Source organism: Lagenorhynchus albirostris, chromosome 13 (assembly GCF_949774975.1).
Source record: "Lagenorhynchus albirostris chromosome 13, mLagAlb1.1, whole genome shotgun sequence".
Classification (NCBI taxonomy): domain Eukaryota; kingdom Metazoa; phylum Chordata; class Mammalia; order Artiodactyla; family Delphinidae; genus Lagenorhynchus; species Lagenorhynchus albirostris.
In genome coordinates this window covers 10,485,653-10,505,485 of record NC_083107.1, presented here as the reverse complement: position 1 = coordinate 10,505,485, position 19,833 = coordinate 10,485,653, and the positions used below count along the sequence as shown (strand labels likewise).

The following is a 19,833-nucleotide window of genomic DNA, read 5'->3' as shown; positions in this document are numbered from 1 at the left end:
GTTGATAGTGTCATTTGATGCACAAAAGTTTTAAACTTTAATGAATTTCAACATGTATAGTTTTTTTTTTGTTGTTTATGCCTTTGATGTCATATCCAAGAAATATTGCAAATCCAATGTGATGAGGCTTTTCTCGTTTTCTTCTGAGAGTTTTATAGTTTTAGCTCTGACATTTAAGTCTTTGGTCTATTTTGAGTTAATTTCTGTATATCATGTTAGATAACGGTCCAATTTCATTCTTTTGCATGTGGATATCTAGTTTCCCCTGTACCATTTGTTGAAAAGACTATCGTTTCCCCATTGAATGATCTTGGTACTATCGTCAAAAATCATTTGACCAAATATGCAAGGGTTTATTTCTACATTGGTCTATATGTCTGTCTTTATGCCAGTACCACCCTATTTTGATTGCTGTAGACTTGTACATTTTCAAACCAGGAAGTGTGAGACCTCTGACTTTTTTCTTCTTTTTCAAAATTGTTTTGGCTATTCAGGGTCCCTTGTGATGCCGTATGAATTTTACAATGAGTTTTTCTATTTCTGCAAAACAAGTCATGCAATTTTGACAGATTGCACTGAATCTGTAGATAGCTTTAGGTAATACTGACATCTTAAAAATATTGTCTTTCAATCCATGAACACAGAATTTCTTTCCATTTATATCTTCCTTAATTTCTTTTAGCAATATTTTTGCTGAAAGTTTTTCACCTCCTTTATTAATTCCTAAGTACTTAATTCTTTTTGAGGCTATTATAAATTGAATTGCTTCCTTCATTTCCTTTTTGGATTGTTTACTGTTGATGTATAGAAATGCAACTGATACCTGCATGTTGATTTTTGTATCCTGCAACTTTGCTGAATTATTCTTTCTAACAGTGTGTGTATGTGTGATGTTTGTGTAATCTTTAGGGTTTTCTACATATAAGATCATATCATCTGTGAATAGAAGAGATAGTTTTAATTCTTCCTTTCCAATTTGGATGCCTTTTATTTCTTTTTCTTGCCGAATTACTCTGGCTAGGACTTCCACTATTGTGTTGAATAGAAGTGGTGAAAGCAGACATCTTTGTCTTGTTCCTGACAAAGGAAAAGCTTTCAGTTTTTCACCATTGAGTATAATGTTGTGAGTTTTTTCATATACGGCTTTATAATATTGACATAGTTTCCTGAGTGTTTTTATCATGAAAGGATGCTGAATTTTGTCAAATGCTTCTAATGCATCAATTGAGACGATCATTTTTTTTTCTTCATTCTGTTAATGTGATATATTACATAGATAAGTTTTTTGTTTGTTGAACCATCCTTGTATTCCAGGAATAAATCCCACTTGGCCATAGTGTATAATCCTTTTAATATGCTGCTCAACTCAGCCTCTGGTATTCTGTTGAGGATCAGCATTTTGTAGTTTTAAGCATACAAATCCTACCTATTGTTAGATGTATACCCAAGTACTTACTCTTTTGAGAAATTGTACATGATATTGAGTTTAAAAAATTTTTCGTGTTCATTGCTAATATATAGAAATTCAATGAATTTTTGCATGTTGATCTTATATCCTGTGACCTTGCTAAACTCATTTCTTAGTTCTAGGATGTTTGTTTGTTTTGTAGATTCTTTGGGATTTTCTAAATAGACAATGATGTCATATATAAATAGGAACTATTTTATTTCTTCCTTTCTGATATGAAAGAATATGCTTTTTATTTCCATTTCTTGCCTTATTTCACTAGTTAGAACTTTTAGTATTATATTGAATAAGAATGGTGAGACCAAACATTATTGCTTTATTCCTGATGTTAGGGGGAAAGCATTCCTTGTTTCACCGATATGTATGTTGTTAGCTATAGCAGGGGTCCCCAACCCCCTGTACCAGGCCATGGCCTGTTAGGAACCAGGCTGCGCAGCAGGAAGTGAGTGGCGGGCGATCAACTGAAGCTTCATCTGTATTTTCAGAGGCTCCCCATCGCGTGCATTACTGCCTGAGCTCCGCCTCCTGTCAGATCAGTTACGGATTTAGGTTCTCATAGGAGCATGAACCCTACTGTGAACTGCGCGTGCGAGGGATCTAGGTGTGTGCACCTTATGAGAATCTAATGCCTGGTGATCTGAGGTGGAGCTGAGGTGGTGATGCTAGCGCTGGGGAGTGGCTGCAGATACAGGTTATCATTAGCAGAGAGGTTTGACTGCACAGAGATCATAATAAATCAATTGCTTGCAGACTCATATCAAAACCCCATTAGTGGGGCTTCCCTGGTGGCGCAGTGGTTAAGAATCTGCCTGCCAATGCAGGGGACACGGGTTCAAGCCCTGGTCCAGGAAGATCCTACAAGCCGTGGAGCAACTAAGCCCGTGAGCCACAACTACTGAGCCTGCGCTCTGGAGTCCACATGCTGCAGCTACTAAAGCCCCGCTCGCCTAAAGCCCATGCTCCACAACAAAAGAAGCCACCGCAATGAGAAGCCCATGCACTGCCATGAAGAGTAGCCCCCACTTGCCACAACTAGAGAAAGCCCACACGCAGCAGTGAAGACCCCATGCAGCCTAAAATAAATAAATAAATTTATATTTTAAAAAACCCTATCAGTGAGTGGCAACTGACAATTAATTAGACGGGACATAAGCAACACACTTTGTGTGTCACTGTCTCCCATCACCCGCAGATGGGACCATCTAGTTGCAGGAAAACAAGCTCAGGGCTCCCACTGATTCTACATTATGGTGAGTTGTATAATTATTTTATTATATATTACAATGTAATAATAATAGAAGTAAAGTGCACAATAAATGTAATGTGCTTGAATCATCCTGAAACCATCCCTCCCCCCACTGGCCCTGGTCTGTGGAAAAACTGTCTTCCACAAAACTGGTCCCTGGTGCCAAAATGTTTGGGGACCACTGAGCTATAGAATTTTTGTAGATGCTCTTTACCAAGTTGAGGAGGTTTCACTCGCTTCCTGTTTGTCTGAGGGTTATCACAAATGGGTGTTGCATTTTGTCAAATGCTTTTTCTGGTACCAATTGATATGATCATGTGATATTTTTTTTTGTCTTTTGCCTATTAAGATGGATAACTAAATTGAATGATTTTAGGAAATTGAACCAGTCTTGCATCCTTGGAGCAAACCACACTTGGTCATGGTATATAATTTTTTTAATATATTGCTGAATTCTAGTTCCTAATATTTTGTTAGAAGCTTGTGTGTCTATATTCATAAGGGATATGGGTCCATACTTTTCCTTTTTCGTTCTGTTTTTGTCTGGTGTGATATTAGGTCAACACTAGCTTCATAAAATGAATGTATTTCCTCCTCTTGCATTATCTGGAAGAGATTCTGTAGAATCATTAATTCTTATTTAAACGTTTAGTAGAACTCTCCAGTGAATTCTGGAGACTGGTGTTTTCTTTTTCTAGAATTTTAAATATAAATTCAATTTCCATAACAGTTATAGGGCGATTCAAATTGTCTATTTCATATTGAGTATGGTGATTTGTGTTTTTGAGGAATTGGTCCATTTCATCTAAGTTGTCCAATTCATGTATGTAGAATTTTCTTAGTAATCCTTTATTATCATTTTGATGTCTGCAGGGTGTTTACCGATATCATTTATTTAATTCCTGATGTTAGTGATTTGTGTCTTTTCTTTGTTAGACTTTTAAAGGGTTATCAACTTTGTTGATTTTTTTCAAAGATCCAACTCTTTGCCTCATTATTTTTCTCTATTTTCTTCCTGTTTTCAATTTCATTGATCCTTGCTCTTATCTTTATTATTTCTTTCCTTCTGCTGTCTTTGGGTTTATCTTGCTCTCAATTTTTTAGGTTCTTGAGGTGGTAGCTTAGGTTATTGACTTGAGACTTTTCTTCTATTTCATGTAAGCTATAAGTTCCCCTCTCAGCACTGTTTTAGCTGTGTTCCACAAATTGGATTATATTTTCATTTTCATCCAGTTCAATCCTGCTGTTGACTCCATCTACTGAGATTTTTATTTCAGTTATTGTGTTTTTCAGTTCTTTTTTTTTTTTTTTTTTTTTTGCAGTACACAGGCCTCTCACTGTTGTGGGCTCTCCCGTTGCGGAGCACAGGCTCCGGACGCGCAGGCTCAGCGGCCATGGCTCACGGGCCCAGCCGCTCCGCGGCATGTGGGATCTTCCCGGACCGGGGCACAAACCCGTGTCCCCTTCGTCAGCAGGCAGACTCTCAACCACTGCGCCACCAGGGAAGCCCGTATTTTTCAGTTCTAATATTTCTGTCTGGTTGCTTGCATTTACTATTGCTTTGCTGAGACTATTTATTTGATGAGCCTTTCTATTCTTTTGTTTCAAGCACATTTGTAGTCACTCATGAAAACATTTTTATGATGTCTGTTTCAAGAACACATCAAGTTGTCTCATCCCCATTCTGTCCTTTTCACAGTCCTAGAAGAGACAGAGATGGAAAGATTTTCCCGAAGGCAAAAACATTCCATCAGGAGACTCCGAAAAGCAGCAGCGATCAAGTGACTGGTGCCTTCATGCTGGCCATTTTCCTGACATTTATTCCAAAACTAAGTTTCTCCCTCCTTCCTCCCTTTCTCCTCCCCCTCCTTACCTCTTGAGAGCTGACTGTGTGCCAGGCATCTTACGGGGTCCTAGGAGAGGAAGGGGGTCAAGCTAACTAATTTTTTTTCTTTTTTCCTCTCTCAAAGTTGATAACCATGGTGTGTGTGCATGTGTGCGCATGTGCGTGCGTGCGTGTGTGTGTGTGTTTCAGTAGAGTTTTGAATATAAAATTAACCCAAAAGAGATCAGCTAAAATTCAGTAAGGGCAAGAGGAAGAGTTGGGCAGGTCCAGGGAGCAGAAATCATCAAGTCTCATAACATTTCCAGTTTTCAATCAGGGCACAAAGGGGCTTGGCTGCAGTCAGGGGCTGCTGCCTGGGTGTGAGAGCTGAGCTTTGCCTCCTTTCTCAGCCCCATTCAGCATGAGCCCCCATATAGCTCCAGTGCTAATGTCCCCTTCACTGTGTTCTGGAAAAGCCACTTGGTAATTCTGTTCATGTCTAGTAGCCCAGACTCATAGCACTGAAATGCCCTGATGGAATTTCTCCATATTCCGGGTAAGTCACTCAAGAGAATTCTCCTGGGCACTTCAGCATCTTGACCTCTTTATTTAAATGGCAAAACGACAAGCTTGGGGCCTGGCCCTGTTTTCTCCTCCCACTAACTCTAGTTCCCTAGGGTCAAATTTTGCTCTTATTTTCCTACAGATGGCTTTCACCAAATTCTTCCCATTTTTTTATTTGTCTCCAGTGGTTTCCTTGCTTACTTTCGGCCCTGTCTTCTAGAACAGTCTGAAATGAAATCTGCCCCTTGAGCTGTGCACAGAAGACATGGAGGGGACAGTGTTCAGGCAAGAACCTCTTGCACATGTCCCAGGACAGGCTTGCAGGACCAAGAATCCTCAGAGGGTGATGATCTCCACACTTGGGGAAGCGTGCTGCCGTGCTGAACATGGGATTTCTGCTCTCCAGCTGGTTCTCCACTTAGGTGTCGATTTAGATGCTTGATAAAGAAGTGTCAAGGACAGAGCAGGTGTCACGTTTCACATACTGCTCCATTCGTCCGTGCGGTCATATGCTCCTCTTAGGTAATCAGGAACGTGTAGAGTTTGCACATGATGGCGCTTCGCCTGGAAAGCCATTTGTCCATTTCCCCTGTGAGGAGAGCTTTGTGGAGGAGGTGGGCAAAGTACAGAATGTCAGACAGCAAAGCATGCCCTCTTGCTGCAGGACAGGAAATCCTTCTGCCCTTCTCCTAATCCCCTACCCCTTGCCTCACTCTCTATCTCTGGCCCCTGGTCTGGAGACTGTGCTCACAGAACAATTCTAGGGCAGCTGTTAGCTGATGATGGCTTCTGCTGCATTCCCTCTCAGAGATACCCGACACTGACATTAATCTCTGGAAGTTAGGGTAGGCTTCCAAGCCAATGCTGGAATTTCAAGATAGCTATAGCACACTGGGGAAACGTGCATGGCCAACAAGAATGGAAGCTTCTGGAGACCTCTCCCCTAAAGAGGCAGCTGTCTAGGTCCCCTACTGTGGCAGCCAGCTCGCAAGACATGCATCAGTGCACCCGAAACACTCTATAATTGGAAAACTCAGAACACAACTTCTCACGCGGAACCCACCAGTAAGCACGGTGGAACCCACACAGTTGGTTAAATTTAATTTCCTGCAGAAACTTAGCACAAATGCCAGCTCCTCTGGCAAGTCTTTTCTAAACCCATGCTGAGTTGGGCACCCCAGCTGAGTGCTTTGTTAGCGCCCCCAATTTCCCCCGTCTCAGCATGTAACCCACTCCAACGTGCTCGCTTGTTGGGGTCTCATCTATTAGTCAGGGAATTGAGGGTGAGGGTCTTATTGATATTAGCACCTCCAGTGATTGGCACATAATAGCCACTCACAGATGTTTCTGAAGAGGGGTTGTGGTAGGTATGTGAAGACAGTCAACAAAATAACCCTTCTGTTGACCTATCAGGGAGCCTGAAATTCCAACCATTGGATATTTATTTCTTTGAGTTAAAAAGTTACTCCTATGCACCAAAGATTCCTTTCCAAAATTAAAGTTTCATCAGGAGAGATAACTGTCATTGAGATTTGGGTTGGGGGTGGTTTGAGATGAGCCCTGCAGAGCCTTGGCATGAGCTTGAACTTGTGGAGAGAGAACCAGGAATGAAGGGAAGCAGGCATTCCAGGGCCTCAATGGCACAGAGGTACAGGAATGAGGGAAAACCATTTATGGCTGTAACACCACGTCTGAAACTTGATTTCTTTGTCACTTGTAGCTCTTTTCCCTTATTAAATATATATATTCTAAAAAACCCGAAATATAGTCTTCAAACGAACCAGGTACTAGATAAACATCACCTGGCCCATAATGGGTCCTCAGTGAATATTGTAGAACAGCTGCCTTGGAACACTGTCAGCCACATGCTCGCTTCTTTCTGTGTGGCTCTGGCTCGCAAGGAGCAGAGAAGGTAGCGGGAAAAGAACAGGGGGAAAGGGTGGGGTTTCACCACCGCAGACCCTGCTACCCTTAATGATCTGGGCTCCGGGAAGTCGGAGCAGGGACTGACACTATTCGTGATGGACTGGGTTTGGAAATGCACTCAGGCCCCAGGTAGGAACCCTTTGCTTCTGTGTGGGAAGCCTGAGCCCATGACTGGCTGCAGACGCCTGAGCAGGGGCTGCAGGCACGCGTGGTGCACACACAGGATGTTTGCTCCTGCTTCCTGCCCTGGGGCCCAGGACACTCTCAAAGGCAAGGGGCCACGATGGCGTCCTCGGGTAGGAAAAGGGCCGCCGACAGAAAGGAGGACATCACGGTTTTCCCTGCGCTCAGTGGGAAGTGCTTGCAATTAACTTTTGGCCGCTGGGTTTGGTGCTTAAACCAGCTGCTACCTACACATGTTGAGAAAAGAAAGAAAGAGCAGTTAGAATGCAGGAAAAAGGGAAAAACCCCATCTCGCCCACTTGACAGGCTCCAACTGTCTCTGCCAGCCGCTTGTGAGGTGGGGACAGTCCCCTGCAGACGCCCTGCCCCTACGCTGGGGTTGCCGTGGTGAGCGCCGCGTCAGGGCTGGGGGAGCAGAGGCCTTCTCTAACGCACAAAGACAGACAAAAGCCCTGCAAGGATGCGTGGGCCATTCCCCAAACGGAACGCTGCTCCCTGGGCCGAGTCACACGGAGAGAGTGAGGCGGGTGAGGCAGACTGGGGGAGAAGCCAAGCAGAAAGAACCTTTGTGACAGTGACAACTTAAGGAACACTAGATAAGCAGCTTGCTGGGGTGTTTCTAAACCTTCGAGGGGAGGTGAATCACTGCAGCGGTCATGTGGAAAATCCCCTTTCTCCTCAAGGCTCTGCCGGGGTCCCATGTTAAGGTAAAGTCATCATTTTCTTGTGAAAACCCTCCTTCCTAACAGACCAGGATTCCACCAGGCTAGGAGAAAAGGCTCGTTTCTGGGAAGAAGTTGTATTTTGTAAACCTGGGGGACTGAAGGGTTGGGCCATGTCGCTCGCTCAGGGACTTTGAGTTTCAGGAAAGACTCATGTGTCTGATTTCCTAGAACATCATTAGACAGAGAAAAAGCTCCAGCTAGCCAGACCACAGTGGTGAGGGGATGTGTGGGAGGGAGGCCTGGCGTCCTGCCCTCCGTATCTGCCCAGTTTCCCCTGTGCATCTGGGGGCAGTGTGAACACTTGGCGGTTGGTAAGAAATGCTAAGGAAGCTTCCAGCAGCACTCCAGCCTCCGGTCAGTGGAGCCTTCCTGGGGAATCGCCTCTGTAGGTTTTCTTGATCTGGGCCCCAGCACCCTGCAACTGTGCCATCCACTCCGATGGGCCCCTGCGCATGCCAGCTGGACAGACAGCAGGTACTCAAACTGCCCTGCTTGTGTCCTCAGACCAAGGTATCATCCACTTCGCCCCAGACGGTCTGCCCTTCTGCCAATCAGATGGAGAATGGCCATCACTGCTGCTGCTGGTGTGACAGCCCTGCCGAAGGTCTGCGATCTGGGGAGGACAGGTTCAAGTGGTTCTATTTGTTCTTGAGCAGGCAGCTTGGCTCTTGTTACCATTTTCTATAGCCGACGTGGTGTGATATGGGATCTCACCTACAGAAAAGCCGACCTTGAACTTTACACGGTACCTCCAGCCAGAGCACTTGGGCAGAGTGGCCAAGCCAGGACCGCGCTGGGGGCTGCAGTGTGGGGAACATTCCAGGCACTCGCTCGGCATCCCTGGAGTGGAAAAGCCTTGCTCTGAGCCAACCCTCCAGTTATAGCAGGTCAGCAGAAGCTCCTTCAACTAGCTCTTGTGCTCTGGCCTGGGGGGGAGCAGCACGGATCAGGAATGGCCACTTTCCCCAGAACATCCTACTTGCTTTTCCAAGGAAGGGAGGGAGACCCAGCAGGTGACGACCTCAGGATGTTTTTGTCCCAGTGAGGGTCCTTGCTGGGCTGCTGTCTCACACCCAAACTGGAAAGACTGCTGCCAGTTGTGTAAGAAACTCCCCAGAGGACAGACTGAGGAACTGTGATCATCTCTATTTGATTTAGAAAATGATGGTCCGAATGCAGATTGGCACCAAGGGGCCTGTCTTATGACTACTTTCTATCACTGAAAAGAGGGCACAGTTTTTAAGAGGAGACAATCCTGGGAGGCAGGCAGGGAACAGCCGGACCGAACACAAAGTTTGAGAGGCAAGGTAGAGCCATTTGACTGAGGAAGGGATTTTGGCCTTGACTCAAAACTAGGCTAACCAGATGCCTGCGTTTGCCTGGGACGGTCATGGTTTATGCCTGTCACGCAAGCTTAATTTTTAATGGTGCCCCTTTCACTCTCAAAAAGCCAAGAAGTCCAGGTTTCTGGACTTCTGTCATCTCCCTATTTCAAAGGATAGAGAGACTTAGGGCTGGAAACTTATCCAGGGAGGGACACGTAGGACATGGGGCTCTGAGAAGGTTCATCTGGCTAAGCCCGAAGGAGAGAGACAAGCAGTTGGAAGACCAGGCTGGTTCATTCTCAAGCACGTTTAGAATCGCAGGCTTGTTGGCAATGTCCAGTCACAGGTTCACAGAGTGCAGGTGCTGGATGGGTCTCCGGAGTAATCTAATTCTCTTCCTCTTTTGCCAGAAGAGGACACTGGGCTAAAAGAGGTCAAAGTGACCTGCCCAAGGTCACACGCTGGATCCTGGCAGAGTGGAGATCAGACTTGCCCCCAGTGGACCAAGCCCAGGTGCTCTGTTCTGGAACAGAGGAAAGGGGTGACTCTGAAAGATGCTGCCAGGGGCACAGATGCACTGGCTCTGGAGTGGCAGTCCCAGGACAGAGTCATGGACTGTCCCATGGCTCCGAGGCTGAGGAGGGAGGACAGAGACCATAGACAGGTGGGGTTCAGACCTGCTGAGTGAGCTGGGACGTGGAGCTGGAGCTTAGGTGAGATCCAGAGCCACAGTGGAGTGGAGGGCAGAGCAGAGGCATAAGCGGGCTCTCCAGGGTAGTGACAGCAAGGACCGAAGAGATGAATTGGCAAGCAGAACTAAGAACGAGGGAAGGAATAGGTAAGTATGGGGACAGAAAGTGAACGGGGTCATAAGTCATTTATGGAATCTAAATCTTTTCTGTGGTTCAAATCATAGTGAAATCTCCCTGAGAGGCAAACCCTAATGACAGCTGTCCTACCTCTTGGCATCTTTTCCCAGCCCCTTAGCAGGGCCACAGTGGTGGGAAAATCCTAAGTCATCAACAGCCTCGACCTCTGCTTGGTATTTGGGGAAACTGAGTCACAGAGAAGCCAGCTCCCTCCTGCCTTACGGTAGTCTCAGCACATAGGGTGTGATTCACAGCAAGCCACGAGCGTGATTCCACACGCCAGCCACAGCAGTGCACCTGAGGCTTCGTCAGTCTTACCTCCCGAGCAGCTCTGGCCGAGGTGGTGGATTTTCTGTGAATCTGATCATCTGGGAGGAGTCCAGGAAGAAGCCCAGCCTGAGGGTCCAGGGGCTTTGTGGTCACAGTTCTACTGCCCGACAACTAGCAGTGCTGTGGCAGAGTGCCATATCTTCTCCCTGTCCTACTCTTCCTGGTTGTCACATGAAGGCTCTGGCCTCTGCCATCTCCAAAACCTCACACTCTGGCTTTGTTTTTCCGGGGGTGTCGGACGTTGGCTCGACTGCTGTGTGCTCGTCTTTTGCATCTTCCCTGCAGTCTGTGTCTAGAGCACCCTCACAGGTCATGACATATCTGTCCTTAAGTCTCAATTATCTGGGACAGTATAGGGATGCAATGGTATGCATGCAAAATATTGTTTTTTAAAACATCATATTCAACACCAATCTGCTTTTTTTTTTTTTTTTTGCCTGCAACAACTGTTCACTCAACAAGGTGGAGTTAAATATTTAAGTTGGCTGCAGAGAATCTAGGAAGTGAATAGCTCACTCGAGTAAACATAAACTTGACCACAGGCTGACTGTAGTCAGAACGATCTACTGTCACCCTGAGCAAGTTCTTCCACAGAACAATCTACAAAAATCCTGCATACCACTGTCACGCCCACATGATGCTCTCTGATATGTGACATTAAAAAACCTCAATCTCCTGAGAAAAAAAATCATAAAATAGTTTCAGTATATATGAACTGAGCACACGTTTTTGTTGAGTGAAACTTCTTTGATGATGCCAGTTCAAATATCTGCAGATATTGAGAAAACACCCACAGACATCACCCTTGGTTGCAATAGTTGCACAGTCTGCAGAGACCAACAGGGAAGATGTAAAATACTGAATGTCACTGGACATCATTCCAGGACACCTTGGGCTATCTGAACCCTCTCCCACTCCCAACTGTTAGTTTCTTCTTCTTCTTTATTTTAATTTATTTTTGGGTGCACTGGGTCTTCATTGCTGCACGTGGGCTTTCTCTAGTTGTGGTGAGCAGGGGCTACTCTTTGCTGCAGTGCATGGGCTTCTCATTAGAGTGGCTTCTCTTATTGCAGAGCATGGGCTCTAGGTGTGCGGGTTTCAGTAGTTGTGGCACGTGGACTCAGTAGTTGTGGCTCGCGGGCTGTAGAGCGCAGGCTCAGTAGTTGTGGCACACGGACTTAGTTGTTCCGCGGCATGTGGGATCTTCCTGGCCCAGGGCTCAAACCCATGTCCCCTGCATTGGCAGGCAGATTCTTAACCACTGTGCCACCAGGGTAGCCTCTTCTTTTTTTAAATTTATATTTATTGGAGTATAGTTGAATTATAATGTTGTATTAGTTTCAGGTGTACAACAAAGTGAATCAGTTATACCTATACACATATCCAGTCTTTTTTAGATTCTTTTCCCATATAGGTCATTACAGAGTATTCAACTGTTAGTTTCTAACCAAATGTTCCCAAGAAGCCAGCCTGGGGGCAATGTATGCATGGCAGGCGGGTGAGAAAGTAAGAGAAGGAAGAGGCTTTGGGTGGCATCTCTTTCTACCCTCTCCCTATGGATGTGAAGAGAGCGGCTGTGGTATCTGCAGTCGTGGAGGCCATAGGGACAGCTAGGAGCAGGCCTGGAGGTCTGCTCTCCCGGTGCCAGACTCTGTGCTCTGCCCTCTCTACCCCAGGCTGCCTCTGAGATGCCCAGGTAATTTCCATGCAGGGCTCACCAGCAGGACCAACAACACATAGGAGTTGGTTCAGCCCACAGAGGCATGGAGGAGGGAACACGGTGGAGAGATGAACAGGAGGAGAGAAGCAAGAAGGAGGAGACGGCAGGAGAAAACGCTGGACAGAATAGGAAGAAAGGGCCAAAGGCACTGTGTCCTCATCACCTTGACTAGCGACTGGAGTAAAGAGGTGAGTGTCTGGGGGCCAAGAGCTACTCCGAGATCACAGTGCCACTGCCTGTACCTGGAAGGGAAGGTCCTGGGGGAATGACCCTCAGGGTGGGGAACTGAGAGCTTAGGGTGGACAACCTCAAAGTACCAAGTAAAGTTTCTGTGCCTGAATGGGTGCCACTGAAAGTCAGTGTATTGGAAGAGCCGGGACCCTGGTGGACCACGTTTCCCGGGCAAACGCAATGTTTGGTATCAGCACTTCTGTATTATAAAATCAACATCACTGAAAGCTTTAAAAAAAGACAGACTGAAAATATCACATCTTAGGCAAATGAGTTGAAAATCCCTTCTAGTGACGCCCTATATTTTCCACCCATTTCTAAAGTCAGAGAACACCTGGTATGGTATTTAGGTAAAGAAATGCAATTCCTGGTACACGCGGTTTCCTGACAGTACAGAACTGAAATGACGTCACGGAAATGCAGATGCCTCTAGGTCAGTCTGAGGACAGTTTCTAGGTGAAAACATGAGTCTCACCCATTGGTGGAAAAGCGTGTCTGTACTTTTATGATCTGCTGGTACCTACTGCTTTCTGCCTTCAAAGACTAAGTTTTAATTAAATGCAGGCAGGCTGCTGGACAGGCTTTTCCACACTTTTGGCTCACCTAGATGTACAACTGCAATGTAGGTTAGCCCGCACCTGTGCTCCTTCGTCATTTGGAAGGAAAGAAAACGATGGTCACCAAGAATAAAAGAAGTCTGTCTCCCACTCAAGGGCGAGGAAGCTATGACATAAGATGCCCCTTCCAGTGGCTCATACGAACAGACTCATTTGTGAGGCTCTCCCCACGGCGACGAAAGATGTGGCAGACACAGAACGTATGGAATCCTTTGTCTTAATTAAAAAGTATGGTGAGAGTCATAGAATTTGGCCAAGTCTCATAAATCTGCTCAGAGAATCAAGGCTCTGTCAGATAAGCTTAAATAGAACCAACTGAGCCCTTTGGAGAATTGAACAGATTCCCCGCTAGTGGTTGACACCCACTTTCCTGTCACTTTGCTGCACTCCGAGGACGGCGGCTGTGCTCATTAACCAGCAGCCCTCCTACCCACCGATGGCAAGTTTATCCCCAAGGAGCACAAAATTCAGGGATGATAAATTTACTCTGGCTCGTAAAAGTGAACCCCTCCTCAGGGCAATAAAAATGCTGTGAGCCTTTAAGGCAATCAGCGCTTTGTGTGATAACGTACCTTTTTTTTTTTATCTGAAGTTAATACTTATTTATTTTACATCTTTATTGGAGTATAATTGCTTCACAATGGTGTGTTAGTTTATGCTTTATAACAAAGTGAATCAGTTATACGTATACATATGTTCCCATATCTCCTCCCTCTTGTATCTCCCTCCCTGCCACCCTCCCTATCCCACCCCTCCAGGCGGTCACAAAGCACCGAGCTGATCTCCCTGACAAAGCGAGAGAGAGACATGGACATATATACACTACCAAACGTAAGGTAGATAGCTAGTGGGAAGCAGCCGCATAGCACAACGTACCTTTTTTAACAAAGCCTGGTCCTCTTTTCAGGACAGCTCCTCCCGGGCAGGGAGAACTGCTCTAAAGTCACTGGAAAGGAAGAAAGAGAAAGTGAATGGCATCCCTTTGGACCCTTTGGACCCTGTTTGGAGGAGGACATCGTGGTGATAACAGATAGAGGTGGCATGCTACAGTCTTTCCTTGGTGATAAGTTCAAGGTGGACAGAGCCCGCCCCGGGGAGGTGGGAGCAGGGCCAGCGCAGTCACTTCACCCTTGTCAGCCAGGATGATTACATCAGAGTAAACGGCCGTGACCATCAGCAAAGCTCCCTCCTAAAATGGTACAAACAAGCTTATTTCTAGTCACATATAGTCAGAAATATAGTCCCAGATGTATTACAGAAAGCAAAGTTATGGTTACCGGGGGCTGGCGGGGGGAGGGGGAGGGGGAGGGATACATTGGGAGATTGGGATGGACATATACACACTGCTGTATGTAAAATAGATAACTAATAAGAACCTACGGTATAGCACAGGGAACACTACTCAATATTCTATAATGGCCTATATGGGAAAAGAATCTAAAAAAGAGTGGATATATGTATATGGATAACTGATTCACTTTGCTGTACACCTGAAACTAGCACAACATTGTAAATCATCTATATTCCAATAAAAAAATTAATTAATACAATTTTAAAAATAAAAGATACACCGCCAGGAGGTCCTGGGTTCAGCCACCATGCAGCCTGTCCCCCATGACCACACTGCCTGTTCATTTCCTGTGACCACCGTCTAGAGGACTCCACCTGCCTTTGTAAATCTGGCGGTGCTACATTTTCTCTCTCAAGTCTCCATCGTGATTCCCACGGTGTTAAGTCTTCTCTGGCTATGAATGATGAGGGCCCAGTGTCGACTCAAGCAAACCCAACAAGTCCCCGAAATATTTCAAGTCGCATTTCCCCTACCATCTTTCTCCAACAGGACGGTGGAGAGAAACCAAGAAGGTCTGCAAAGAGATTAATGATCCATTTTTATTGGCCATGAAAGCTCTAGTAATATTAACTGAGACAATTTACACAAATTATACTCCCCTTCTCTATGCTGGTGGCCCAGCTCTCACTCAAGGCCCATTCGCGTGAGCACCCTTTTCAGTGTACATAAGTACAAAACCACAACTGCGTCCCATGCATGCTGCTTTGACTGTATTGTTTCATTCTCGAAAATGCTCCCACGATTCCCTGACACCCTCAGATTTAAATCCACTTCTTTCGACAGGCATTAAGTCTTTAACTGAGTGACCCCGTGTAGATGAGCCTCTTATTTCCAGACTCAAAGTTGCATTCACTCTTTACCTGTCATCACCCTTCACTGCTGTCTGCTGGGCAGTCTCACCTCCTGCCTTTGAGTGCAGCATAGCTCAACCACCCATCCAACGACTCAAAGCTACTGGCCATCCCCTGGGTCCAGCCCATCTTCCACAATGGAATATTACTCAGCCATAAAAAGAACGAAATAATGCCATTTGCAGCAACATGCATGGACTTGGAGATTATCATACTAAGTGAAGTAAGTCAGACACAGAAAGAGAAATAGCATATGATATCGCTTATATGCAGAATCTTAAAAAAAATGATACAAATGAACTTATTTACAAAACAGAAGTAGACTCACAGACTTAAGAGAATGAACTCATGGTTACCGGGGGAAAGGTGGTAGGGGAAGGATAGATTGGGAGTTTGGGATTGACATGTACACACTGCTATATTTAAAATAAATAACCAACAAGGAGCTACTGTAAAAAATAAAAAATAACCTCCCCCCACTGCCAAAAAAAGAATCCGCCCTCGGTGTTCTTTAGATAATCTTTTAGAAGGTGGCTATTTTATTTGGTAGAGGTTTCTGCTGTGACATGGCATCTTCCTCAGTACAGGCCGTGGACATCTAGACACTTTCTCCCGGCCTCTCGGAGGGCTGCTAGATTCTCACCCTCCCCTCTCCCCGCCCTGGGGTGGCCCCGCAGCCATGCGTCCAGCTGCCTGTGTGCTGGACTCCACTGTGACACCTTTACTTGCTCACGAGACGTGGCACCCAGGAGAGCAGCTGCTCCCTGAAATTCTGTATTGATACATCTAAGCGAAACCGGTTGAGCTCCACGCCTAGGCATCCCTTTCCTGAATTTTCCCATTTCAGTGGGAGGGACTGTCATCCACCAGCCTCCAGGCCCAGGAGGGTCTTGATTTTCCCTCCTGTCGCCATGCCTGCGGACTTTCCTTGCCCCTCAAAGGCACCCCTTCCCCTTGGCACAGCTGCCGCTCTGATGCCTGCAGAACGCTTCTAACTTGCTCCCCAACCCTGAGGCCTAGCCCTCCTCTCCTGCCACCATAGGAAGCCTGGCACTGCCCTCTGGCTTCTCGTCTCCTCCACCATCTTAGCCCCTCTGCCCTGGACAAGACGTCCTCTCCAACGGTTCCTCACCATCTTCAAACCACGGCTTGGTCCTCAGCCCACGTGACCCTCTCCCTCTCTCCTCCCAATCTGCTCAGAGAACACCTTCTGCCGGGCCCAGTGGATGGAGGGGTCAGCTGCACAGGCCTGGAGTCAGATGGACCTGACTTCACATCCTCAACGGTGCTGCCGCCACCAGCCTCCTCAGACAACAGATGAGTCACACACTGACTGAGCCTCAATTTCCTCACCAGCCACATGTGGAGAGGGTGCCGGCCTCCTGGCGTCGGCGTGAGGACTAATGCAGAGGCTGGATGTCAGTGCCCAGTGCCGGGGGGCGCGGCACCCAATTCTCTGCACCTCTAAGGAGTTTTGTCTAATTTTTCCCCATCACACTGATTCATTCCCGTTTGATGCACTGGCGTGACATGTTACACGCTGGGTTCTTCTTTTTGAGTCTTGCTTTGGTTTTTAGGTGCACTTGCCGCCGTATCTCAGGAGGGAAGCTCCGGGCCCAGAAGACAGCCTGGGTCTCAGCCTGCTTGTTCTATGCCCGTCCCGCCCAACAGGCCTCAAGTCATGACCCAGTTTTTGGAACTGGACTGGAGTGCACTTGTGGGAACACAGGACCCCACGGGTGGAGCTTCCCCTTAACCGGCCCGCTGCGTTTCATGAATCGATCACCTCTCACTCCTTTGACACAAACGATAAAAGCCAACCTTGACAACTGCAGGTCAAACAAGCAGGGCTCACCAATTCCCTGGTTGTCTCCCCTCGCCTCAGAGCCAGTGTGACAGATGCTCTCGTGCCCAAAGCGGGTTTCTCCCCCACCTCCCCCTGCTCTGATTTCTACCGAGTCCTGAAAGAGGAAGGAAGGGCAGAAATGTGGCTCACAGCTCTTGGGGCCCAGGTCTGGGGCCCACTGACAACACCAGGGGAGCAGTATCACACGGGTGACACTTCACTCTCCTCTCCCTCCTCCTGCCTCAACTTTTAAATAGGAAAATAACCCTCAAAATGAAAGCAGTTGTGGTATGTACTTTCCTCTCCCTTTGTTGCTGATTCAGGGAGCTGCCTGCCTAATGAGAAAAGAAAGGATGCTGCAGCCAGACCAGCGCCCACAGAACACGGGTCGCACTGGGGCGCGCTCTTCCTTAAGAGACTCGGGAGGGAATCATCTTCTTGATTCCACGTTTCAATTGTTGTAACTGCTCTTAAGTGCCCCAGTGCCATTTATTTCCGTAGGGGCTGCAGAGGCTCCCACCTGTCTGAGTATAGTCAAGCCCTCCTTGGTTCAGCCTGTCCACCCTGTGTGACAAAAAGATCAGCCTGACAATAGAGGAAGAACAATAGATTTTTAGGTAACGTACTCGTTAGCTTTGAGGTTGGGGAGGGAGGTGAGAGGGATGCATAGAAAAAATGACCTGATTGAAGCAAAAAAACAAAACAAAAAAAAGTGGTAGCTCGAGAGAAAAAAAATTATAGGCCAGCATGAAATACATATGCCTCCCCTTCGATTAGCTGGTGGATAAATTATGTACAACAGCCAAACCCCTGCAGCCGTTTCTGAAAGGCAGACGGGATTTTGCAACACGAGGGATACCCTAAAACTCAAAGAAATGCTCGTGCCTAGGATGCTATCATGATGACGTGTTGATACAAATAATGGGGGAAAGTAAGATGAACCAAATGCACAATGCCATTGTCCTTTTTGAAATATGGCTGGTGAGACTGGGCACAATCGTTAAGTTCGCAGGCACAGCTGGCCTGGACATATTACAGAACGGGTTGTATTTCTCAGGAATCCTGTCTCAGAATATTCTTTCAGCTTTTCTCTCAATCCCTATGACAGGGCTCTGGGAACCAGGGGTCCTGCCCCAGTTATCAAGCTTTAGAGAGCCCTGCTCTGGCATTCCTCTGTCCACAGCCTTCCCCACGGGGTAATGGGGGAGCGCCCACCTGGAGCCCGCATCCCACTTCTCCAGCCCAAGTAGCTTGAGCTTCTCTCCTGGGAATGCTCTCCTCCTGGTGTATGCACCCTGGACCCATGGGGTGGCCAAGGGGAAGCTGTTGGGAGGGGTGTAGACGGACCTTGAGTGTCTAGGCTGGAGCTGTGGATGGGAAAGAGGGAGGTGGGGAGAGGGGGATGCTTTTCCCCAGGCTGCAGAGTTCACAAAACTTCCAGGAGTCTGAGACTTCTAGATTCCCACCTGGCCTTCTGGATGAATAAAGCTACGTGTGCCACGGCGGGAGGACAGAGTATCTTTTCTTCACTGCTTTGTAATCTTGTCTGGTACCCTCACTGTGGGTCCCACACACAGTGCAGGCTCAGGCTAGAGAATAAGGACCCGGTGAGAAAACACAGGCTCACCCAAGCCTCTTCAAAGCCAGGCCCCCCATCCATCCCTGGAAAGAGGAAACTCAGTCCCAGCTGAGTCTCCAAAATGGCAGGAAAGTGTGGCTCTCACGTACCTACAGTGAAGATGAGGAAGCCAGCCTCCACGTTGGGGCAGCAGAAATGGGGAGGCTGACACCTGCCCCTAAACAGAAGGTTCTACTGGAGGAGTGCGAGCTGAGCACGTGCACACTGGGCACGCCAGGGTGTGGCGCTGTGCCCAGGAGCAGGGTCCTCCCTTGCTGAGGCCTCCCTGGCCCAGGAGGCGGGTGTCCCACCTGGCTGGCTTAGGCCTGCCTCTCCCTGGGAGCCCCAAGGGCCAGGCTCCCCTGATGCCCATGCACAAGGTGGAAGACTGCCGTGGCTGTCCCTCAGCGGTCCCCTCTCACCTGCGAGTGACAGCCATGCTCGCGACACCCTTTGCCGAACTATCTGTCACTCCAGGCTTCTGAAGTCCCCCTCCCACCTCTTCTTCACAACATAACAGGGAAATGTTGAGAGAGAGAGAGAGGGCTGCGTCTTTGTAGAAAGAACTCCAGCTCTGTGTTCAGCATCAGCACAGAGCGGGAACAGGGCCTTGGCAGCCAGCAGGTGCAGCAGTTCCGGCCTCCTGCCCATTGAGATGGGCTGAAAGGGCGTGGAGCCGACCCTTGGGAGCCTCTGTGCCAGGAAAGGGTCCTGGCTCCCCTCTCCCTCCTGCTCTGTCCTTGTTGCTGGCCTGCAGCGCTTGCCTGTTCCTCCCTCAGCTCACGGGACTCGCTCCAGAGAGCAGGCAGGGCACGCAGGGCAGATACCACACTCCCCTCCTCTGTGACCACGAGCATGACAGGTGCTCCGAGGTGCCTCTTCCCCAGGCACGCAGGCTCCAGTTCCCTGTAACTAAGCCTCAGTGCACTTTCTGCCTGAGTCCTGGGACCTCAACACTTCCAAAGGATGGAGACGGGGCCCTCTGCTCCTCCAGTGCAACCCCACCTGCCAGCATCTCACTGCAGATCTGTCCTCTCACTTGCTGGCCACACTCACTGGTTTTGGGCTCCGCTCCCCACCCGTCCCCACCCTGGGCCTCTGTCTCCAATGCAGCATGGAAAATTCCCCTCAAGGGAGC

The 19,833-nt window shown here is 47.6% G+C and overlaps 1 protein-coding gene across 1 annotated transcript in view; it reads right to left on the bottom strand.

Annotated features, from left to right (window-relative positions):
- Nucleotides 1-19,833, bottom strand: part of ACOXL (acyl-CoA oxidase like) — a 380,633-nt gene that overhangs the window by 51,485 nt on the left and 309,315 nt on the right. Inside the window, 2 exon segments of the mRNA XM_060168784.1 lie at nucleotides 13,906-13,931; nucleotides 13,934-13,975. Of these exon segments, the coding sequence (XP_060024767.1) occupies nucleotides 13,906-13,931; nucleotides 13,934-13,975 (68 nt within the window).